The 23,941-nt window shown below is 51.9% G+C and overlaps 3 protein-coding genes across 3 annotated transcripts; all 3 read right to left on the bottom strand.

Annotated features, from left to right (window-relative positions):
• Window positions 1-4,393: 4,393 nt before the first annotated feature.
• On the bottom strand, window positions 4,394-7,265 carry Klk10 (kallikrein related peptidase 10). Its single transcript, XM_004672571.2, has 5 exons — window positions 7,169-7,265; window positions 6,308-6,476; window positions 5,289-5,563; window positions 4,920-5,053; window positions 4,394-4,546 (listed from the first exon to the last, which is right to left on the bottom strand). Exons 1-5 carry the CDS (start codon window positions 7,263-7,265, stop codon window positions 4,394-4,396), a joined length of 828 nt encoding a protein of 275 aa, XP_004672628.1.
• A 2,930-nt stretch (window positions 7,266-10,195) lies between these two features.
• Klk11 (kallikrein related peptidase 11) lies at window positions 10,196-12,670 on the bottom strand. The gene is made up of 5 exons (XM_004672573.2): window positions 12,604-12,670; window positions 12,041-12,197; window positions 11,453-11,718; window positions 10,834-10,970; window positions 10,196-10,348 (listed from the first exon to the last, which is right to left on the bottom strand). The coding sequence occupies exons 1-5, from the start codon at window positions 12,641-12,643 to the stop codon at window positions 10,196-10,198; spliced, it is 753 nt and encodes a 250-aa protein (XP_004672630.1). The 5' UTR covers window positions 12,644-12,670.
• A 3,190-nt stretch (window positions 12,671-15,860) lies between these two features.
• LOC101600323 (kallikrein-12) lies at window positions 15,861-21,268 on the bottom strand. The gene is made up of 5 exons (XM_004672572.2): window positions 21,232-21,268; window positions 19,917-20,076; window positions 18,478-18,734; window positions 16,674-16,807; window positions 15,861-16,016 (listed from the first exon to the last, which is right to left on the bottom strand). The coding sequence occupies exons 1-5, from the start codon at window positions 21,266-21,268 to the stop codon at window positions 15,861-15,863; spliced, it is 744 nt and encodes a 247-aa protein (XP_004672629.2).
• Window positions 21,269-23,941: the final 2,673 nt, after the last annotated feature.

Genomic DNA, 23,941 nt, shown 5'->3' on the forward strand with positions numbered 1-23,941 from the left:
CCGGGGGAGGGGGAAGCCCTGACGCAGTACTTGGGGTCCTGGGGAAGTTGGGAGGTGTGGGGGATCCCCTCCACAGGGACTCAGGCTTTGTAGAATGGGCTGAGGGGAAGGGGTGTTGGATGTGAGGACAAGCTGTGGGTGCCTCCTCCAGGGCCTTCGGAGTGGGGAGTTGTCTCCCCATGACCTTGGGTGGCTAGATCTGGATCCAGAATCGTCTTGTAGCCTGGAGGAAGAAGAGGGGCTGGGCCCTGGGATGGAGCGGAGCTGACCAAAAAGCACAACTGCACCGGGCTGGAAGTGGTCGAGAGACTCAGGCTCCAGGCAGGCCAAGAGAACAAAGTGAGAGAAGGAAGAAAGGAAGAAGAGGAAGGCCTGGGGGAGGAGGACCTAAGGGAAGAAGGAGGGAGAGAAATGGAGGGAAGGGGAAAGGAACAGGGTGGGAGGAAGACAGAATGAGAGAACGCACCCTCCATAAACTCACAGAATGCACCCTGCCCTAGAGACTTGGGTTCCTTCTCTCAAGCACACAGGAGTCTCCTACAATGTTCAGAAATCTGGTCCCATCTGGATTAACCTACTCCTGTCCTAACCTGTCCCCTTCTCACAGCCCAGCACACCCAGGAACCTAGGTGTGCAGTCTGCTTGGGTCTGTCTGTCTCTCTCTCTCTCTCTCTCTCCCTCCCTCCCTCTGTCCAGGGACTCAGACTTGCTATATTTTTCTCACCTATGTCCCTATACCCCCTTGATTGACCCTCTGATCACCCCCATCTTCCCTGACTCTCCCTATCACCAGGTGGGTAACCCACCGCCCCCCCCCCAAAAAAAAACCAGCCCAGATGTGACTCATCTCTTTGTCCCCAAAATCACCTCATTCTGGGCAGGGCTCTCAGGAGTCCTGTGAGATGCTAAATGAATAACTGAATGTCTCTCTCCTATCCTTTTTTGTTTTTTTCTGATGAACTTGCTCATTTTTCATGACCCAGCCTCAATGTCCCTCCAACAGACTCCTCTGAGTTCTCCAGGCAAAGATTGACTAGGAGCTCAGGGGCTCGCCTCCACTCCCTGAGGCCTGCTGGCCTGTTCCCCCTAAAACATGAGCTTTGGAACTGAGCAGTCTGTGTCCAGTTGTCTTGCTTGCACTGACTTAGGTGCACGACCTAGAGCACGTCACAGGCCCTTTCTCAGTGGCACAGTTAAGTAGCAATAGCAAATTTGTCCATCATCTCCTGCAGAGCCCTGCAGTGTCTTCATCAGGGGACACACCACTTAGGGCCACAATTACTCCCCTTCAGACATGGAAGTCCTTCAGAGCAGGGACTGGACACCCACTGTGTGAAAAAGGACCGCACTAAGTGCTTTATTTTTCTGTTGGCTTGTGCATGTGTATGGGGTATACATGCATATGTACATTCATGTCTGTATCTGGGTGGGTGCGTGTGTATGTGTGGGCAGGTGCACATGCATGTGGAGGCCAGAGGGCAACTTTGGGTGTCGTCCTCAGGTACATTGTCCACCTTTGAGGCAGGGTCTCTCATTGGCCTGGAGCTCACTGGTTGGGCTAGACTAGCTAGCCAGCAAGCCCCAGGGATCCTTCTGTGTCCACCTCCCCAGTGTTGGGATGACCGTCACCCACCACCATGCCCAGCATTTAGGCAGATTCCAGGGAGAGGACCTCATCCTCGCGTGACAAATGTTTTACTGGCTAAAGTACCTACTAAGTACTTTAAAGAACATTTTAGCAATTGCTTTTATTAGCTGTTTCCTCTTAGCCTCGAGTTCAATAAGCCGCTTGTATAGAACACCTCAGTTAACACTCATGAACTTAATCAAGCAGACATCTCTGTTTTGCAGAGGGGTAGATTGAAAGAATATGCAGTAAATGAGTTCAAGATCACATATAAGTGATATGAATGCATTGGGGGGGGGGCTAGGAATGTAAAGAGCCTACATAACACAAGGCCCTAAGTTCAATCCCCAGCAAGCACCTAAAAAAAAAAAGCATTTCTTCTTTCTTCTCTGATGAATTCCACCAGTTATTTTAAATCCCATGCATTTATGCAAATTCCCCATTGTGTGAGAAGTTCCATGGTGCATCTTTTCTAGTATAACATTGTTTTGTGTTGCACATTTAGTCTACAATGTACTGAGTGGCTTATGTACCCCGCACTATAGCAAGTGCTTAGAAACCACAGTGAACACATATTTGTTTTCTGCCCTTGTGAACTCTGTGTGTGTAAGAGATGGGGGAGAGGGGCACAGATCATTATCAAAATAAATAAATGCATAGATAAATAAAAGAGCCTGGCATTGTGGCACACACCTTTAATCCCAGCACTTGGGAGGCAGAGATAAGAGGATTGCTGTGAACTTGAGATCAGCCTGAGACTACATAGTGAATTCCAGGTCAGCTTGAGCTAGAGTGAGACCCTACCTCAAAAAAAAAAAAAAAAAAAAGATAAATAAAAATTAAAAGAGACAATTCCAGCTGTATCAAGTCTACTATGTAAATACATAAAGCAGTGAAATTGGTGACCAACAGGGGACTCTTTGGCTAGCATAATCCAGGAAGGCCTCCTGAAGGAGGCGATCTTCTCATGAAGGCTTGAATGGCAAGAATGTGAGGCTTGCATATTCCCCAGACCTGACAAGCAACTTATTGAGGGTAGGGCTTGGCTGGCATCATTTCAATGGCCTGTCATCGGATATGGGTGAATTGCCTTTAAACAGAGGCCAGTGTACAAGTTCCCACCTACTTTGCACCTGATCCTTAGATGACAAACAGCTGATGCACAGGACTGATATTTCCTGGGTGTGCCCATGGGATGGGATGGGATGAGATGGGAAGAACCAATGGAAGGGAGCTGTAGGCCAGACTCCATGCTCAGGCCTCAGGCACCAACCTGTGGGCTCTGTGAGGGATGGGGAGATTTCTCTGTTCACCTCTGTGTCCCACCCTCCAGCACTGAGGCTGGTATAGAACAGATACTCAATAAACTGATGCTTGGGTTTTGAAAAATGTTTAAGGGTTTATCAGAAAAAAATGAAAAACATGGAGAAAGATACTCAGTTGGCATGTTTTCACCTTTCAAACTCAATGTCCCTCTGCCATGATTTGTTGTGCCCTGTTCAGTTTAACTTATAGTTCCAAAGTCTAGGCTAAGCCAAGATGCTCAAACACTCTTTGGATAGAAATATTTATCTGAGATCAGTTTAGGGAGAGGAAAACAAATCTCTCCTCAAAAATCTCAAAATCTGGGCTGGTGAGATGGCTCAGCAGTTAAAGGCACTTGCTTATAAAGCCTGATGGCCTGGGTTTGATTCCCTAGGACCCATAGAAAGCCAGAAGAACAAAGTGGCACATGCATCTGGATTTTGTTTGCAATGGCAGGAAGCCCTGGTGTGCCTATACTTTCTCTGTCTCAGTCTCAAATATATGTTTAATATATATATATATATATGTTTACACACACACACACACACATATACACACACACACACTAAAGATCTCAAAATCCCCATGACTTTGAGGCCACCCTGAGGCTACATAGTGAGTTCCAGGTCAGCCTGGGCTAGAGTAAGACCCTACCTGAAAAACCAATCAACCAAACAAACAAAAAGAATGCAGGCTCAGTACTGTGGTGTTTGGGGCAGGTTTGGATGCCAGATGGGATTCCTTGAGTTCCCAGGACCCCAAGAAGGTAGAGAAGGTGTCATGTGATCCAAGTCTAACCAAGCTCCTACTGGAATAGGAGGAACTGGTGTTGGGTTGGACCCAGAAATGGGACCCAGTGGGAGGGAGGAAGTGGTTCAAAGGCACTTCCGGGAGCTTGGGAGGAATGGAGAAATCCCATTTTCTCATCAGTCCTGAAGGTGGGAGTGAAGGCTCCTGTGAATTTCTCCACTCCAGAGTCACACATGCATGTTCATGGTCAGGTTATAACTACTGGTAATGTTTAATCAGCACTCACAGACACACTGAGTTCACACTTATATGACAGTTACCATAAATATTCACACATGTTACATCATGTTCTTACAACACAGTTCAGAGGTTGGCACTTTAAGTTGTCTGTCCCATTTCTCAGGAGAGAAAACCAAGGCTCAGAGAGAGGGTACCAGGTCACACAGCACGGAGTGACAGAGCAAGACAGGTTGGGTGTCTTGATAACTTCGCTGGGACAACGGGAGTTTGCAGCTTCCTTGACTTTCTTGAACTTTCCTTGGCCACCACCTTCTACATTTGTGAGCAGAAGAACAGGGCTGTACAGGGGGTGAGGGAAGAGGTGATCACATCAGGGTAGAGGAGGTTCAGAGAGGGTGAGCGTTAGAGAATCCAACTGACAGTAACAGTGGTAGGTGGGCAGTCAGAGCAGGCGAAGGGTCTCACCCTGTGTCAGTTGGAGTGAATGACCTTCCTGATCCAAGGGACATACTTGCAGATCTCAGTGTAGACAGCTGGGTGCTGGGAAGCACCGCAAGGGTAAATGCCCCACGAAAGGATGCCCTGCAGGATCTCGTCACACACCAGGGGGCCACCAGAGTCGCTCTGGGGGTGGGAGGAAGGAGAGAACTCAAAGTGAGAGCTGCCACTTCATGGAAGGGAGGCTGGAGGATGACCTCGGAGGTGGGATACAGTGGATGTTAGCATGGCGCTAGAATGAGGTACGGGCTTGGGGTACCAAGGGCGGGTAGATGGAGATGAACTTTGGAGTTCGGAGGGTCAGGTTGGGAGATGCTGTGGGTTTGTGCTTGGAACTGCGTATGGTTCATGGGAAGAGAGGGCACAGGCAACGAGGGGCTGTGAGGAGGAGAGATTTGGAGGGAGGGAACAGTGCTGTGCCAAGGAGTGAGGGTTAGCATGGGGAGGCAGGGGAGCTGGGACAGAATCAACCCTTCCCTGACCTCTGGCCCATCCCTACCTGGCAAGGGTCCTGGCCATTGTCCAGCCCAGCACAAATCATGTTATTGGTGATCACACCAGGGTAGAAGACCTCACACTGCTTAGAGCTCAGGAGAGTGACCCTGGAGCAGGTCAACTTCGTGTTGTACTTCACTGTGGAGAATATGCCATGTCACCCTGGGCCAGCCCAGTCCATCTCATTCAGACCCAATTCTAAGTCCCCGCTCTCCTCCCTCAGACTCAGGGATTCAGGTCCCAGCCCCACCTTCAGACCCACTGTCTAGGCCTTAGATCTCCTTCGTCAGACACAGGCAGGTCCAGGCCCAAGCCCTCCTCCCAGCCTCCTTTCTAAAGATCATGCCTCAGAACCTCCAAGCCTGCTTCTCACCTCTGCGGGTGGCTGTGGTCCCCCAGCCAGCGCTGTGGCAAGCCTGCCCAGGCTGGGCACACTGGTAGGGCAGTTGAAGGGGGTACACCCTGGAATTCATGACCACAGGGCTTTTCAGCTTCAGCAGCATGATGTCATGTTCGTCTGAGCGATGAGGCAAGATGGGGCCCGAGCAGGGTTGATACTTGGGGTGGATAACAGGGGGGTGAGTGAGGCGGAGCTGCTTTTCCAGGAAAAACAGTTGGTGGTCATTCCCGACACGAGCCATAAGTGTCCTGGGGAGGAAGAGTTGTATGGATGCAAAACTTTGGTGGAGACTGAGCCTGGACTCCAGTTCCTTGAGGGAGAGGGCGGACAGTGCTGTGGGGCTCCTCACCAGAGGGCCATGAGGGTAGGGCTGGAGTCGGAGGGAAAAGGGTTGGGGTCTGAGAAGGGAGAGCAGGGGTTTGAGGGAGGGAAACGGGGTTCTGGGGTCCTGGTTGAGCCCACATCTTCCTTTTTCATGTCACCTAGCGCCTTGAATGGGAGACTCATAAAGAGAACATTTCCCGCGCTGGAGAGGTGTCTTAGTGGTTAAAGCAATTGTCTGCAAAGTCAAAGGTCTCAGGTTTGATTCCCCAGGACCCAGTTAAGCCAGATGCACAAGGTGGCGCATGTGTCTGGAGTTTGCAGCAGCTGGAGGCCCTGGTGTGCCTATTCATTCTCTCCCTCCCTCCCTCCCTCCCTCCTTTCTCTCTTTCTCAAACAAATAAATACACAAAAATAAAATATTAAACAAATTTAAAAGAGAACATTTCCTTTAGTTCTGAATTTCTGACCACCCCATACCCTAACTTCCGTCCCTTGAGTACAAGGCACCTCTAAATGGAACCAAGGGGTCGGATGTGATGTGTCCACACCGCCCTCTGGCGGCGGCAGGTAAGGCCGCGTCTCTCCTACAGAAAGGCGGTCACCTTTAGGCTAACGTGGAGCTAGCCATACCCTGCCCCTCCATGGTGCCCTCTAGGGGCGCCCCTTACTTCTTCCTCCAGCAGTGTGCCGCCGTGAGCACCCAGCTCGGGTCCACCAGGACGCCCGCGCACTGAAACTTTAGGCCATGGAAGAGGGAGACCTGCCAGGGCTGCGAGTCACGGGCGCACGGAGTGGCAGGGGCGGCGCTGTGGTTCCCGGGGAGCAGCGCCTCGGCGCCTGGGGAAAGAAAACGTGGCCAGGACGAGGCGTGGGCATCACGGTGGGCATGCACAGTACTGGCCTACAGCAGGCGCAGGTAGAACAGCACCGAGGGCAGAATTGGGAGAACGGTGGGGACGGGCTGGACGTGGGCGGGGAAGAGGAGGGGAAAGAACGGGGATCAAAGGCGCAACGGGCTCGACCAGGGGCACAGGGGCTCGAACCTGGGGCACAGAGCCAGGGTGAGGCAGTCAGGGGCGGAGCTAGAAGGACGGGGAGGTGAGGGGGCGGAGCTAGAAAGGGCGAGGGGGCGGAGCTAAAACGCGGCGTGGCGATAGGGAGGCGTGGCAGGAACGCCACGGGCGGGACCGCGAGCTGAGGAAAGAAGGGTTTATCCTAATGGAATGAAAAAAAGACGAGTCTCTAAAAAGCGGGAAAATAAAATTAGGACGGAGTGGAGTAAGAAAGGACGGAGAGAAGGCGTGGGGCTAGCAGAGAAGGGAAGGCGGTCCAGACGGGTAAAGGGGATGGGTTCTGTTCCAGGGTGGTGCAGTGGCAGAGGGTCCAACTAGAGGAGGGCTCCGCGGACCCGGGTGGGATGTGGCCCCTGCTCAGGCTCGCTGGCCTGGCTCAGCGTCCCAAGGGATGCTAAGTGGCACGCACTCTTTCCCCATCCCTGGGCCTCCCGCCGCCTTCTGGCCCCATCTCACCCCAGAGTTGCGCCATCAGTAGCGGCTGCAGCAGAATCACCTTTACCAGGACCGGAGCGCCAGAGGCAGCGGAGAGGTGGACCTGCGAGGGTCTCATGGCTAGGACCTGGGCTGGGGGTTGGAGTGGACATCTAAGACAGATGTTCTGTCACAGACTCCTAACTTGGTAGGGCTCCTTTCCTCCTCCCCCCTGCCTGGGCCACCTGCAGCCTACCCCTTCAAGGGTCAACATAATGGGCACAGTGACTCTCATGACGCCCCTTGGGACTTCCCTCCGCCCCGGAGGAGCAATCTGCACTTCCAGACTACCTGGCTTGCCAGCCAGCGGGTTCCCCAGGTTCACCCTCTTTTGCAGGTGGGTGGGGGTCTGAGCCCGTGGGAACCTCTTCCTAACCTTCACAATTCAGGGACTTTCCCAGACCACAGACAGGGAAATCGAGGCACCAACAGAGCTCCGGCCCGAGGTTCTTCACCTGCCTATCCTTCAACCAGGGTGGGGTGCATCACCTGAGAGTCGCCAATAGAAAGGAAGGAGGAGACCTGGAGGTGTCTCTGCCCTTCGGTGTGGACTGCCAGAATCCTCTCTGCCTTGGGACCCTTGGCCAGACCTTCCCTTTTAACCCTCAGGATCCCGGAAGCTTCCCCACCCTCCCCCCAAGGATTCACTCCCTCTCTTTCCCTATCCGTAATCATAATGTGGGTGGGGCTGGCACCAAGCCAGGGCCCCAGATTCCTGCTTTGGGAGGGGCCCTGGAATACAGGCTTCTTTAAAAGACAGAAACACATTTTGAGAGCTGGTCTCCTTGGGGATTTCCCCTATTCCCCGTTTGGAGTTTGCCCTGGTGAGGTGGTGGAAGAAAAGGGGAGAGATGGCACCATGTCTTCAAGGAGCTTAGGGTGTTCAGATGGTAGGTGATGGTTTCTTGGTTTCTGAGAGGGGAAATGCATATAGCTGGTGACAGCAATGCCAGAACGAGGAAGGGGAAGAAAGGAGGCAGCGTCGTCCTAGGTGCCAGGAAGAGAGTGGGAAGGACAAGCTTGCTCCAGAAGTGGGGAAGGGGAGAATGGAACCATGGACTCTTGGTTCTTGGGGAGTGTGCTGGACGGAGTTAGGGGTCATCATTCCTGTGTGTGACCATCTCACACCCTCCTTCTGTGTCTCCAAGTGATACACAGGCCCATGAATCATAGAAGGCTCAGGCTACAAGGGGCACCTACATCACCTCAGCTGACACCCTCTTTTTAGGTGAGGGATTAGAGGCTCAGAGAGAGAAGGCCATGACTCACAAGAGGTCACACAGCAAGTCCACCTAATAACCAGAGGGTTCTATATGGTTTCAGCTCTGAACTTCTTCCTCCTTTTGGCAGCTACCTCTTTCAGAACATATTTGTGGGGCATCTTGTCCATTAACATTGGATCAGCCCTGTCTAAACTTTTTGGGACAACGATAATGTTGGATCACAGTCCCGAGTCCCATGTACCTGTGGAACATTTGAAGTGTGACAGAGAAATTTCCTTTCTAAGCTCATGTCATTTCATATATTTATTTATTTGAGAGTGACAGACAGAGAGAGAGAAAGAGGCAGATAGAGAGAATGGGGGCTCCAGGGCTTCCAGCCACTGCAAATGAACTCCAGACGCGTGCGCCCCCTTGTGCATCTGGCTAACGTGGGACCTGGGGAACCGAGCCTCGAACTGGGGTCCTTGGGCTTCACAGGCAAGTGCTGAACCGCTAAGCCATCTCTGCAGCCCAGTTCATGTCATTTTGACTTCAGTAGGCACAGATGGTCAGAGGACAGATACCATGTTGACGGCACGGACCTGGGTGAACTGGGTCCAGGGCAGTTGAAAAACAATGCTAGCTTTCTTTGCTAGATCTTGCTGCATGCTTGCTGGCTCACTCATGGTGCAATCACACGTTTACATGGACAATTTTCATGTAAGAAAATGACATACGGGGCTGGGGAAAATGCTCAGTGGTTAAAGGTGCTTGCTTGCCAGCCTGGGTTTAATTCCCCAGCCACATATAAAATCAGACTGGCTTTTGCAGCAGCAAGAGACCAGACGTGTGTGTGTGTGTGTGTGCGTGCGTGCGCAAAAAAAAAATATTTTTTTTGAGGTAGGGTTTCACTCTAGCTCAGGCTGACCTGGAATTTACTATGTAATCTCAGGGTGGCCTTGAACTCACAGGGATCCTCCTACCTCTGTCTCCCAAGGGCTGGAATTAAAGGTGTGCACCACCATGCCCAGCTTAAATATACATGTACACATACATATACAAACACACACACATATACATATACATATACATATACATATACATATACATATACATATGTATATTTTTTTGTTTTTCGAGATAGGGTCTCACTGTAGCTCAGGCTGACCTGGAATTCACTATGTAGTCTCAGGGTGACCTTGAACTCACAGCGATCCTCCTACCTCTGCCTCCCAAGGGCTGGGATTAGAGGCGTGTGCTACCACAGCTGATTTAAAATTTTTTTTTAAAGAGAAAATGAAGTATAATGCAAACAAAATTGTCTGGTAGCTTTAAATGCTTCCATCTCCCTTCCTGGCTATGTGACTTTGAGCCAGTGACTTCATCTCTGCCTGCTTCCACATCTGGAAAGTAGGTCTGACAACGGTAACCAATCTCCAGTGGTTTTGTGAAGATTTCCTCGGTGGACACCCTTCAGAGCTTTGGGTCACCATCTGGACACGTAGTTGGAACTCAATAGATTCGTTCACTTAACAAATATTTATTGGAACCCTGGCATACGACAGGGACTATCTCTGAGGCTGGGGACAAAACAATGGACAAAACAGTGATGATAGTCATTTCCAGAGTCCCAACTTAGTCCAAACCAGGATCTGACTCGGAGGCTTAAATTAGAGCATCCCTTACACCCATGGTGGGTCAAAGAAAGTACACACAAGGGTCCTGGTTTAGGGCTTCCAAGGGTGGAATAAACAAGAAAGTCAAGCATTAAAAAGAAGTTGGTGGGACCAGGCCATGGCGTGCAGGTCTAATTGTTTCTCATAGTGTGGTGGATCCAGTCCACATATTTGCAGACTTTCGTGTAGACACCCGGCTTTCTGGTGACAGCACACGGGTCCTGACCCCAGGAGATGATTCCTTGAAGAGACCCGTCACAGACTAGAGGGCCTCCAGAGTCACCCTGGCACGAGGAGACACAACTAATCAGAGTATGTTGGGGGCAAGGCTGGCACTAGGCTTGGGGACGGTGGTGGAGGTGGGGAGCAGAGTGAGGATAGGTTTGGGTTGGGTTGGGAATGGGGATGGGGTTATGGCTGGGAATACAGACGGGGTTAGGGATCCAGATGATTTGAGGGATGGTTGGAGTTGGAAATGGGATGGAGGGTGCTATGGACTATGCTGAAGTCAAAAATGGAATCTGGGGTTGGGTGTGGCAGTGCACCCCTTTAGCCCTAGCACTCAGAAGGTTAAGAGGATCACTCTAAGTTCGAGGCCAACCTGAGACTACATAGGGAATTCCAGATCAGCGTGGGCTAGAGCAAGACCCTACCTTAGAAAAGCAAAGACACAAAACAATAACAAAAAAGAAATGGAATCTGGGGGTAGAGATGGGACATGTCACTGAAGATAGAACTGAATTTGGAGACCCAGCCTCTGCCAACTGACCTGGCAGGAGTCCTTCCCCTCTTTCCCAACGCTGGCACACAGCATAGTGTCCGTGATGTTGCCAGGGTAGGCTTTCTCACACTCCTCATGTCCTATGATGGAGATATTGGCACATCGCAAGGAGTGGGGCAGACGCACTGTGGGGACAGCAGAAGAAGGTGTGGAGAAAGCCCCAGCCTCCGTGCCCCCAACCACACCACCCAGCACCCAGCTCTTTGCTTGTCACTATAGCAACAGCAATGCCACTGAGTAGATCCTCTATGCCACTTGTTTTCTATACATTAGCTAGAATCCATCCTGGGGAGGTGGGTGTGGTCATTCTCAGTTTTCACAGGAGAAAATCAAAGTCCAGAGACGTGAAGCCATTAGTCTAAGGTCTCACATCTAGCAAGTTGCAGATTTGGGATGAGACTCATGCACAAACATCCATCTCCATCCTCCCCGGGCCCTGGATTTCCCACATTCCTTTCACCTGATCATATTCTTGAACCCCCAGATAACCTCTCTTGCTCTCTTGGGTGACTGTGATCCTCATCTCTACAGACTCCTCTGGTCATTTGATAATCATGACTTCCTGCCCTGCCCCCAGCCCCATCACATTTCCCCCGGGAGCCCCTACACTGTGGGCTGGATGTGGTGCCCCAGCCAGAAATGAGACAGCGGGTTCCAGCCTTGACACAGTGGGATGACAGGGTGAGAGGCCGCACAGCCCGGGTGATGAAAGCTGCTGAGGACAACTTGATCAACATGATGTCATTCCGATGGTCTTTGTTGGGGAGGCTGTTGTTGAAGTCGGGGTGGGGAAAGGACTTGGTGGCTGTCCGCTTCTGCTCACAGCCATCTGCCCGCTGGAGATTGTGTTCCCCCAGGAGGACCACGTACTGGCTGAAGTGGGAGAGATGTGGTCAGAGTTGGAAAGATGGGGAGAATGGGGAGGGGTGGGGAGGGAGAGATGATGAATTAGATAGCTTTAGGAACACCCTTCAAGGCTATATATCCCCAGCCGGACACCCAGCCCATCCCACTTCCAGCATGGCCCATCCTTCCACCCTCAATCCTCCCTGAAGCACCCACCATAGCGCAACCTCCCGCCCTTCCACCTGCTTCTGCCAACCCCCCTACACAGTCTTTCTCAGCCCAGCCTCTCTCTCCATCCATCTCTCCATCTCCAGCCCCCTCCCAGCGCCGCCCCAGCCCCCGCACCCACGGCTTGCGGCAGTGGGCTGCTGTCAGGAGCCATTTGGGGGCGATGAGGGTTGCCCCGCACAGCAGCCGTGTCTTCTGAAACAGGGCCACCTGCCATGGCTGGGAGTGAGGTGTGCACTCGTATCCCTTGATGATCCTGGTCTCTCCCCCTACATGCCCTGGGGGGGGGGCGCAAAAGAAGAGGCTCAGGTATGGAGAAGGTAGGCTGGGGAGAAGAAATCCCCAGTGAAGGTAGTAGATGCTATCGCACCCTGTGGGTAGCAGGCATGAAAAGATCGTGGTAATTCCACACTGGTGGTTCAGTAGTGGCTGTCCTCGGCTGTGTGGGTGACCCAGCTCCCCTGACCCCCTCCTCTGGGACCCTCTTGACCACCCTTAATTGTGTCATCTAAAGAGACTGTGCCTGGTCTTGCCTAGACCAGCTCACATTCACTGATCTCCACGCAGGTACCACGTGGGATGTTCTGTATTTTGAGTATCAGTGTCGTCAGTGTCCGGCCTCGTGAGTAGGGGATTTAGAGATAGCGAAGGAAGGCCTAGCCCTTCCCCACACCTCCACCATACCTGTCACCAGAGCAAGCGTGACAAACCGCAGAATCATCATGGCCTGGAGGGGGGCAGGGCGGGCCCCAGGTTCCCCTGGGAACAAGGAGGGAGAGACAGACAAGGGCCTAATCACTTTATAAGAAGAGATTGGAGGCTGCTGTGGGCCTCCACTTTTCCCCACCACCTGCCTGTTTCCTTGTGAAGTCCCTGGTTCTCACACCAATCTCCAAGCCCTTAAGATAAATCTTAGGCTTCCAGAGTGATCTTGGATAGGGCCTGGATCCCCAGCTAGCAGCTTCCAGAATCTTGAGGAGGGAGCAGAAGCTGCCAGAAGGGCTTTGCTGGGCTAGGCACTTGGATCAGTCCTGTTTAAGTTGCCCGTGGAGGGGAGTCTCTGGGGGACATTTTGGAGAGTGTTTTTCTTCTCGCCTGCCTTGTGATAGTGGGAGGAACAGGAGAATAAACAGGTCACCTATTCGGTAACCATTGCCTTTGTGTGTGCGTGTGTGTGTGTGTGTGTGTGTGTGTGTGTGTGTGTCCCAGTAGCAGGGTGATAGGAGCCTGTGTGGTCTGCCCCCAGCCCATGAAGTAAAGAACTGAGTTTAGGACCATGTTTGAATTCCCTCCCCTCCACCCTGCTGAACCCCTTTGAAGGACAGCCGGAAAGAGCTGGGCGGGACTGGCCAAGGGACAACCAGTGGCCTTCAATTGCCCTGACCAGCGGGGGTGGGGTGGAGGAGGGCCGGACTTAGCTACCCAAGCTAGAGTCATAGGTCATCGAGGTTGGGGACAGCTAGATGAAGGTGAGAGATACAGAGAAAGGCACTGTCACCCCAGCCAAGAAGCACAGATCAGAGAGAAATGCATGCTGGGGCAAAAGAGGCCTGGCTTCCAGGATGGCAGACTCTTGGAATGGGTCACCTCCCTTCCCTCCCCGGACTCACGGGCTCTGGTGCTGGGGCTCTAAGAGCCCGACGGTGGCAGCTGCAGCAGGCTGGGTCGGAGCACCAGGCACCAGGCAGACGGGCAGGCAAGGGTGGGTGGCCCCAGGCGGGCAGGGATGACTGGCCTCCAAGCCCTGCCTTACTGCCCTGGGGGCGGGGTGTGGGGGCCCTCCCCAGGCGCCCCGAGTCTGCCTGCCCGCCTCTGTCACCTCACCTCTCCAAGCCCCTGTCCTTGCCGTCCGTCAGACCTGCCTGCAAGCCCTCTTCCTTTATCTGAGTGTCACTCTCACTCCGTCTCTCTCGCTTTCTTGGCCATTCTGTCATTCTGTGTGACTTTTCTCTTTCTGCCCTCGGGTTTCTGTCTCTGTGCGTCCTGGATCCTTGTCCACAATCTCAGCTCTTAGCCATCCTCCTCTCTATCCCGGCCTCGCTCCATGCCTCTGTCTCTAATGTCGCCTCCTTCCAATGTCCCCGTGCCCTCAGCTCGCTCTCTTCTCCTGCGGGCCCCTCCCTTCTCCTTTCCAAACCAAAAGTTGGTGGTGTGTGTTGGGGGGTGGGGGACTGGGGCCTCACAGAGGTGGGGCTGCTTGCCAGGCAAAAGGGCAGGACCGGAGGGTTGGGGAGGCAGGTCGGGGCCTGTGACAACCAAGGCCCAAGAAAGGAGAACAAACTCTAGGCAGGTGCCCTGCTCCCCACTCTACAGCGCCTCTTTGGCCCCCTCCTGCTGTTTCCCCCCCTCCACCTCCCAGGCCTCCAGCACTTACTTGCTGCTGTGGGTGACTTTCTGTCACCCTTGAACCACCTCAGTCTCCTCATCTGGTGACCCTGGGTACGGATCACCACTTCTCCCATCTTGTTTGTCTGCATTCAGCTCTCTTCCCCAGCCTTCCTTTCCTCTCTTCCCTAACCAAAAGTGGGGCAAGGCGGGGTAGGCCCAGGTTCTGTCAGCAGCCAACCGTGGCCTCAAACCCCGGCTCAGCCTCTTCCTACCAAGGTGACGACGGTGACGTGGGATGAGGGACTCCACCCCTGGGAAGCTCAGTTTCTTCATCTGTGACATGGGGGTGCCAGCCCTGCCTTGGGGTGGGGTGAGCGGTTGGGATGAAAACTCCAGGCGGGTGTGCTGGGAAGTGCCAGCAGACACCCCGTGTCCCTGCCCTACTGGGTTCCCCTTCCTTGCGTTTGAAGGGAGGGAGTCTTTTTGTGCTTCCCGCAGAGACAATGGAGACAGAATCCCTGGGTTGGGCAGGACCTCATATGACTTGGACTGAGTCCTCTTGCTCTCCAAGACGATAGCCCATTCTTGGCTATCCCAGCCACACTCAGACTGGCATTCCACACCAAAGGTAAGGTATACAGAACAGTCAAGCAGATATTGGTTAATAGGAAAAACAATGTTTGCAGATAAGATAGTTGATTAAATCATCATGCATGTTGACTTTTGTGTTTAAGATAGAATTTTAGAGTCAATAATTCCCTTCTCCCCTCTTTTGGTTTATAAAAGCCATTGAAAAGTGTATAGGCTCTTGGCATTGTTTTCTTCATGCCCACTGTGGAAAAAAAAACTAATCCCCTAAATTTTGTTGTAATTTTTTTCGACTCCATTCTTGTGTGATGGCTGAGCAAAATTGCCACTCCTTCCTGTCTGTTTGTAACTTTTTTGAGCTCTGTGTGTGTGTGTGTGTGTGTACACACATGCACACGTGTTTGTGTACACTGGAGGTCAGAAGTTGACTTTGGGTGCTTTGCTCAGAAGCTCTCCTCCATATTCTTTGAGGCAGGCTCTCTTGCTGAACCTGGATCTCATCGATTCAGCTAGTCTAGCTAGCCAGCAAGCCCTGGGCATCCTTCTATTCCCTCCTGCTCAGTGCTGGGATCACGGGCATGTGGCCCTACACTCAGCATCTACATAGGTCCTGGGGTCCAAACTCAGGTCCTTATGCTTGTATGACAAGCACGTTATCCACTAAGCCATCTCCTAGCCCCCTTTTTGGTGTCTTCTTTGAGGCAAGGTCTCATGTAGCCCAGGTTGGCCTCCAACTCACGACCATGCTGGCAAAAGCTCCCTCCTTTTCCTGCATCTATTTAAATCTTGACTTGTAGGGAGTGATATCTGTGAACCCTCCCTCCAGGTTCAAACTGGACGCCAGGCAGAGAGACACAAACCCTGCTTTTAGTCATGTCACCTTTATTTCAAACTGTTGCCCAGTCCCCCATGCCCAGTCATGGGTCTCAGAAGGGCTGGCAGAACTTGGCGCTCCAAGAAATTCCTCCAGGCCAACACCAGTGGGAGTGTGATCCCCAAATGCGACATGGAGATGAGGAACCAGGTTAGTTGTTTGCGATGACCATTCGGATCCAGTCCACGTATTTGCAAACATTGGTGTAGACTCCAGGAATGCCTTTTTGTCCACAAGGATCCACGGACCCCCAGGACACCAGACCCTGAAGGACTCCTCCACACACTAGGGGCCCCCCAGAGTCACCCTAGAAGATAGGAGACGGAGAACAACGTGAGTCAAGTGGAGGAAGACGCCTTCAAGCAGGGTCCTGGTAGTAGGGAGCACATCCCAGCCTCAGGAACCGACTTGATCACTGCCAACCAATAGAAAAGAAGATGCTGTTCCTAGGAGCCAATGACAGGAAAGGAGGCGGGCTCTAAAAGTGTGAGGGTTCTCTGAATGGCGGGGGCTAGGTTAGGGGGAGATTCCTCTGGGATATCCGAGAGGACAGGATGCGGAGTCAGACTGACAGCCCACTGGTGTCTTCTGGTCTTCATCTTTAAATTACTCACCCTCAACTTGGAGCAATCACAGTGGAGGGCAAGACTTGGCGCCCCACAGATGGCAGGCCCCTGTCATACCCAAGCCCTGGTTGGTTTTTTGACCCCTCCACTGCGCTTTTATCTACCTATCTTCTGCACCACCTGCCTGGCCATTCCTATTTCTCCTGATCCTTCATTCCCAGCCCTCATACCTATCTCCTGCCTTTTCCTCTCTTAGGCTTAGCTTCCCCTCCTCTCTCACCCCACCTCTGTACCCACAGCCTTTTTCCTTCGGTTTCCCGGTTTTCTCTCTCACTCACTTTCCTTCTCAGTCCCCCACACCCTACGTGGGTGACCATCACCACCCTGACTTTGTTCACCTGACAGGCGTCTTTCCCAGCATCGCCTCCTGCACACACCATGTTCTCTGTCACTCTTCCCCCGAACACAGCCCGACACGTGTCATTGGAGACTATGGAGAGGCTGAGACACTGGAGCCGGTCTGGGAAAGAGTCTAGGGATGGAAGATGTATGATGCAGGGTCCCTCTGGGCTCTCCACTTCAACACCGCACTCACCTTCTCTAGGGCACCCAGTGAAAGCCTATACAACCTTCCCACCCTCCACCTTCCTGCAACTCCACTAGGATCCCCCAAACTCAGAGATTCACCATCATGACTCAATTTCATAGCAACCTGGAGCATTGGCCGATTCCCTTAACCTTCAGCCTTTGACCTCCTCACCTCATAACCAAGAGACCTTCTATATTTTGAGTATCAATCAGTCTTGTCAGCATCGAGATGTGGAGGGAGGGTATGTCGAGGTAGGAGAGGAAGGGCTTGTCCTTCCCCAAACCTCCACCACCCTCGTCACCAGAGGAAATGTGATGAAACCTTTGACCTCAGTTCTGCCTGTTCCAAACCTTCTTTTTCCTCATCCCAACTCCAAAATGTCCTTTGACCTCAGGCCCCTTGACCCCAACTCCCAGCCTTTTACCTCAAACCTTATAACTTCCAATATCAGACATGCAATAAAATTCCATCTTGGGCCAGGTGTGGGGCTGCATGCCTTTAATTCTACCACTTGGAAGGCTGAGGTAGGAGAATCATTGTGAGTTCAAGTCCAGCCTGAGACTACATAGTCAATTCTGTCTAGGTCAGCCTAGGCTAGAGTGAAACCCTACCTTGAAAAAACAAACAAACAAAAATCCAGCTTGGGACCTCAGCTTCCTCAGCCCCTACCCCTGCACCCCAATGTGGACTGAACCTAGGATCTTGAGAGTGAGAATCTGCAGCTAAGCCACGCCCCCAGCTAGGCAGGTGCTGTACTGCTGAGCCACGCCTCCAACTGTCGGTTTATTTATTTATTTATTTTTAATTTTTTTTCTGTTTTATTTATTTATTTGAGAGGAACAGACAGATAGAGAATGAGGCTGATAGAGAGAGAGAGAGAGAAAGGGCACGCCAGGGCCTCCAGCCACTGCAAACAAACTCCAGACACGTGCACCCCCTTGTGCATCTGGCTAACGTGGGACCTGGGAAACCGAGCCTCGAACCGGGGTCCTTAGGCTTTACAGGCAAGCGCTTAACCGCTAAGCCATTTCTCCAGCCCTGCTTATTTATTTATTTTAAAATCTTTTTTGTTTTGTTCTAGGCAGGGTCTCTCTCAATTAGGCTGATCTAGAACTCACTCTGCAGCCCCAACGCTGGCCCCAAACTTAGGGGGATCCTCCTACTTCCAGCTTTCCAAGTGCTGGGATTAAAAGTGTGTGTCACCGTGCCTGGCAGTTTGCTTCTTTATTTTGAGACAGTCTTAGTAAGTTGCCCAAGCTGGCCTTGGCCTTTCCATCCTTCTGCCTTCTAAATAGTTGCTATGATGGTCCCGGCTAACATCTGCTTTATAATAACCTCTAACACCTGACCTCATGACTCATGACACCCTTTTGCTCCAGGCTGATGAGCCCTGACATCATTCTGATCTCTGACGACATCGCTGACCTCTGGCTTCTGACCCCTTACTCAGTACCTCCACCTCTTTGACTCTCAAGTGTCTGACCTACTATGTTTTCTGACATGTCTTTGACTTCACAGCCTGGTCCTTTCTACATCCTGTTTCTGAACTGCATGATGATTGGCCTCTCATTTCACCTCCCAGACTCTGATCCCTGGCTCTGGGGTCCCCTTACTCGGTGGTTGGTTGGTGGTGCCCCAGCCTGAGATGTGGCACAGGGTTCCTGCAGGTGCACAGGATCTGGGCAGAGGCAGGGGCCTGACCGCGTGGGTCAGGCGCACAGGCCAGGCCAGCCGCAGAAGCCGGAGGTCATGCTCATGGCTCCGCCGGGCGCCCTGGTAGCTGGGATGTGTCACAGAGAAGGTGATGAACCGGAACTGCTCTGTCCAATCCAGCTGGCTCAAGCTGTGCTCCCCAAGGCGCACAATATACCTGTGGTGGGGCAGCGGGGGGCAGCAAGTGACAAATGGGCAGCACCCCATCTCTCCTCTCTCTCTCTCTAGCGTCTAGGTTTCTGTCTTTTGTATTTTGCGCATACTTTTGTTTTTCTTCTCCCATGGTACTACCTCCGAACCCCTGTCTGATGTTCTCAGTGAGGATTCCAAGGAAAGAGAGATCCCCTGCCTTGCTTGCTGCCTTATTCATTCAAACTTCTGGCACCAGAGATGTGGCCAGCACTGTTGACTGAACAAGTGAATAAGGAATAAGTCACCTCTCTGCTCTACTGTCTGTCTCTCAGTCCTTTTACACGTACCCCACCCCCATCTGTGTGTGTGCGCGCGCACACACACACACACGTATACACACGTGCACCCATGCACACATTTGGAAGCCAGAGAACCACCTTGGGTGCCATCCTCAAGATTACTATCCACGCTGGGCATGGTGGCGCACACCTTTAACCCCAGCACTCGGGAGGCAAATATAGGAGGATCACCATGAGTTCAAGGCCACCCTGAGACTACATAGCTAATTCTAGGTCAGCCGGGAACAGAGTGAGACCCTACCTTGAAAAACCAATATATATATATATATATGCACATATATACTGTCCACCTTTTTTGAGACAGGGTCTCTCACTGGCTCATCAAGTACACCAAACTGGCTGACCAGTGAGCTCCAGAGATCCTCCTGTCTCTGGATCCCCAGCACTGGGATTACAAGTGTACACTACCACACCCAGAATTTTTATATGGTTTCTGGGGGTAGAACTCAGGTCCTCATGCTTGTGAGCCAAGCACTTTACCAACTGAGCTACCTTCACAGCCCCTGGTGTTCCCTTTTCTAAAACGCTCCAGACTTAGTGGCCATTTTACACCCAGGACCAATGAGGTCCAGAGAGGTGACCAAAGATATCCCCAAGGTTCTACAGGGTAGTTAGACATGAGCCCTGAGAGTCCACATGAGGCCGGGGAATGACTGGGGCTAAAAAAAAAAATAAAGGCACTTGAAGAAATGGGAGGATCAGGAGGGACCCTCCCAAGACCTCCACCCACCACACAGCACCCCAACCCACCCAGCCCTACGCTTGAGAAAATTCTACTCCTCTAACCTCAGATTGGCTTGTGGCACACTCACCCAATATTCTCCCCTACCCACCACAATGGGGCTCACCTGCCACTGCAGTGGGCAGCTGTGAGCACCCACTGTCGGTCCACCAGGACACCGCCACAGCGCAGGTATTTACCCTGAAACAGCCCCACCTGCCAAGGCTGTGAGTTCCTCCCGCACTCGATTCCATCAAAGATCTTCTCTCTGTCTGCCTGGCTGAGACCTGATACAGGGGCATAGGCCAAAGAGACTGGGATCAGACAACAAAATTTGGGTCTGGGCACAGGAGGAGAAGAGATTCAGGGGTGGCAGGCACAGAGAGAGAGAGAACCAGGTCAGGCTGGGCATGGTGATACACCCCTGTAACCCCAGCACTCAGGTGGCAGGGGAGGCAGGAGGATCAGGAGACAGAGGAGAGAATAGAGACAGCAAAGTGCTAAAGTGACCAAGAAAGTAAAAGAAAGAAAAACACAGTGGAGTGTGATGGTTCACACCTATAATCCTAGCACTCAGGAGGCAGAGGCAGGAGGATTGCTGCAAGGTCAAGGACAGCCTGGGTTATATAGTGAGTTCAAGAAGGAGGAGAATGAGGGGAAGGGTGGAGGAAGGGGAAGAAGAAGGAGAAGGAGGAGGAGGAGAAGAAAGCAGCAGGGCTGGAGAGATGGCTTAGCTGTTAAGGCACTTGCCTGCAAAGCCTAACTACCTGACTTTAATTCCCCAGTTACCCACATAAAGCCAGATGCATAGAATGGCACATGCATCTCGAGTCTGTTTGCAGCACCTAGAGGCCCTGGCAAGCTCATTCTTTCTCTCTTTTTTCTATCTCTCTCTCTGTATATACATATATACTTATACACACATCCATATATATGTATTAAACAAGTGTTTAGGAGATGGTTTAGCAGTTAAGTTAAAGGCACTTACTTGCAAAGCCTGCCAGTCCAGGTTGGATTGCCCCGTCCCCATGTAAAGCCAGATGCACAAAGTGGCATATGCAGTTTGTGGTCAGTAAAGGCCCTGGCACACCCATTCTCATTCTCTTTCTCTCTCTCTCTGCTTGTAATTATAAATAAATTTTTAAAAAAATTAAGAAAGATGGAAGAGGAATAGGGCAGGGAAAGAATGAGTGGCAAGAAAGGCTTCAGGCCAGGAGGGAAGTGGAGAGGATGAGCAGAGGCTGGTGGCCATGTCATGGACCTAAGGATACAGGGGGACAGTGAACAGGACCCGAGAGCCAGGGATGGTGGATGGGGGCTGAGCGTTAGCATCTTCCCCATTCTCAGCACCAGACTAGTGGGAGCTAGGACTTGGTGACAGGGAAGGGAGGGAGCCACCCTCAGAGCTGCTCTGAGAGCCGCTCCCTGCTCTGAGGACTCACCGAGAGCACACAGGAACAGGAGGATGCTGGGCCTCATGGTGGGCTGCCTTCGAGCTCTGCAGAGAATGCTGTGGAATCTCGGAGATCAGCCTTCTCTGGCCCCCACTCTGTCCTCGCCTTCTTGGTCCCCTACGGGCCACTCCTCACCTTGTCTGCCTGTCTGACAGATCCTCTGCCTGTTTTGTCCCTTGTTCAGCCTGTCTCTCACTGCTCTCTCCCAACTGTCCACCTACCTGCCTGTCCTTTCGTGAGCCAGCCACCCTGCCAGGCAGCTCTCCTTCTGTCCACCTGTCTTCTCAGCTACCTGTCATGATGCCCCACCTGTTCCCCTTCCAAGAGCCTGCCTTTGCTCCCTTTGTCCAGGCTAAGCCAGTTTCCGGGGAGCAAGGGTGGAAGAGGATGAGGAAGACAGGGCGGGGGCAGGCTCTAATCCTACAGAAACTCTCTTCAGCTAATGACATTTCATTAAGCTTCACAGGTAGAAGAGGACCCAGCTCCTCTCTCTCTCCCCTTCCTGAACCAATCCAAAGACAGAACAGATGACTGGGTTCTAATCCTGACTCCAAGGAGGAAGGAACAAGGAGGGTGGAGGCCAGAACACCTGGGTCAGGGAGGGGCCCAGGGAAGGGAGGCTGTGAACTGGGGCCCGGTGAGAGGGCACACAGCAAACTGAGAGCTCAGAGCGTCTGAGAGAGAGGGCGAGCGAGCCAGGCAAGTACAAAGCCTGGAGCCTGTCTGACCTGGGCTTCCACAAGTCAGATTGTAATGGAATTTATTTTTGCTACTCTTTTGTACTGTTTTTGTGATAGGGTCTTGCTATGTAACCCTGGCTAGCTCTGACTCTTGCGGTGTAGGCTAAGCTGAGCCCAAACTCACAGTTCTCTTGCGTCAGCCTCCTGAGTGCTCATGTATCATCACATGTGAGTTTCTTTTTTTTTTTATTTTTTTTTTTTAAATTTATTTGAGATAGACAGACACAGAGAGAAAGGCAGATAGAGGGAGAGAGAGAATGGGCACACCAGGGCTTCCAGCCTCTGCAAACGAACTCCAGACGCGTGCGCCCCCTTGTGCATCTGGCTAACGTGGGACCTGGGGAACCGAGCCTCGAACCGGGGTCCTTAGGCTTCACAGGCAAGCACTTAACCGCTAAGCCATCTCTCCAGCCCGCATGTGAGTTTCTTAAATGCACAGTTATTTCTGATTAACTTGGGGGACCCTTAGTGTCTGTCATATCCATACATCATATGCATACATGCATACACACATGTCTCTATAATGCCATGAAGCTTTTTCTTTGTATAAAAGCGTCTATTATGTAAGTAAAGCCCACAGAAAAGGGACATGGCGGCAGAAGTCCAGAGAGAAAGAGGAAAGGAAGAGAAGAAAGGAAGGAAGGGAGGGAGGGAGGAAGGGGAGCGAGACTACAAACCAAGGAATGAGGGATGTCTGTATGGATGTTTTGAGGGTTTTGTTTTCTTGTCTGGCAGAAAGGAAAGGAAAGAGCAAAGAAAAGAAGAGGAAGATGGAGCAAAAGGAAACTAAACCTGACAGGAAGGGAAGCAGCGGAATAAACCGAGGAACTGCAGGAAGAAAGAATCCTGGGAACTCCACTCCCATGTTTTTAGTCCTTGCCAGTTCCCTCCGGGCTTGGGTTTCTGCTTCTGTGCTGATTAAAAAAAAAAAAAAATTATTTATGTATGGTGGGGGGTGGGCAAGCCAGGGCCTCCTGCCACTGCATACAAAATCCAGACACATGCACCCTTTTGTGTGTCAGGGTTTACATGAGTACTAGGGAATCGAACCTGGACTGGCAAGCTTTGCGAGAAGGTGCTGCTGAGCCATCTCCCAGCCCTGTGTCCTTTTTTTCTTTGTTTTTTGAGGTAGGGTCTCACTTCAGCCCTAGCTGACATGGAATTCACTATGTATTTCTCAGGGTGGCCTTGAACTCATGGCGATCCTCCTACCTCTGCCTCCAGGGGGCTGGAATTCGAGGTGGGAGCCACCACGCATGGCTTTCTGCTTCACTTTTCAGAACAACATAACTTTAGGTTTGAATATACTCTCAGAATCCACCGAGCTACCTCAACCTCTCCCTTCTTGTGGAGTTTTGAGGAATTAAGTTTGTTAGGGTGTAATTTATAGTCAGTAAAATTCACCCTTCTGCTTCAGGTGGAAGAGCCGCCTCCCCAGGTGGAATGTGGGTCCAGCTTTGCCAAACCCTCTGACTTACCAAGAGAAGCTGGAGATTCCCACTGGCACCAGGGGGCCTGCTGATCTTATGACAGCAGATGATAAACTGGGCATGGTGGTACCCACCTGTCACTTCAGCCTAAGGCAGAAGCATCGGGAGTTCAAGGACAGCCTCAGCTATATAGAATATGAGAGCCAGCTGGAAAAACCAACATGGGACCTGGGGAGATGGCTCATTTGATAAGGTGCTTGCCTTGAAACACGAAGACCTGAATTAGATCCTCCGAACCCGCATTAAAAAAAAAAAAAGTCAGGCTGGGCATGGTGGTGCACACCTTTAATCCCAACACTCGGGAGGCAGAGGTAGGAGGATGGCCATGAGTTTGAGGCTACCCTGAGACTACATAGTGAATTCCAGGCCAGCCTGAACTAGAGTGAGACTCTACCTAAAAAAAAAAAAAGAAAGAAAGAAAGAAAGAAAGAAAGAAAAGGTCAGGCATGGGCTGGAGGGATGGTTCAG

This window comes from Jaculus jaculus, chromosome 14, assembly GCF_020740685.1.
Source record: "Jaculus jaculus isolate mJacJac1 chromosome 14, mJacJac1.mat.Y.cur, whole genome shotgun sequence".
Taxonomy (NCBI): domain Eukaryota; kingdom Metazoa; phylum Chordata; class Mammalia; order Rodentia; family Dipodidae; genus Jaculus; species Jaculus jaculus.

Excerpts from the sequence above, each read along its gene's own strand:
- Klk10 (XM_004672571.2), bottom strand. The coding sequence starts at position 7,265 with ATGAGACCCTCGCAGGTCCACCTCTCCGCTGCCTCTGGCGCTCCGGTC. Across the intron at positions 6,477-7,168 it reads ACTGATGGCGCAACTCTGGG|GCGCCGAGGCGCTGCTCCCC; the intron begins GTGAGATGGGGC and ends TTCTTTCCCCAG. Across the intron at positions 5,054-5,288 it reads GACCACAGCCACCCGCAGAG|TGAAGTACAACACGAAGTTG; the intron begins GTGAGAAGCAGG and ends TATTCTCCACAG.
- Klk11 (XM_004672573.2), bottom strand. The coding sequence starts at position 12,643 with ATGATGATTCTGCGGTTTGTCACGCTTGCTCTGGTGACAG. Across the intron at positions 12,198-12,603 it reads CACGCTTGCTCTGGTGACAG|GGCATGTAGGGGGAGAGACC; the intron begins GTATGGTGGAGG and ends CCCCCCCCCCAG. Across the intron at positions 10,971-11,452 it reads CACCACATCCAGCCCACAGT|TGCGTCTGCCCCACTCCTTG; the intron begins GTAGGGGCTCCC and ends CTGTCCCCACAG.
- LOC101600323 (XM_004672572.2), bottom strand. The coding sequence starts at position 21,268 with ATGAGGCCCAGCATCCTCCTGTTCCTGTGTGCTCTCG. Across the intron at positions 20,077-21,231 it reads CCTGTTCCTGTGTGCTCTCG|GTCTCAGCCAGGCAGACAGA; the intron begins GTGAGTCCTCAG and ends CCCCTGTATCAG. Across the intron at positions 16,808-18,477 it reads CACCACCAACCAACCACCGA|ACTCTTTCCCAGACCGGCTC; the intron begins GTAAGGGGACCC and ends TTCCATCCCTAG.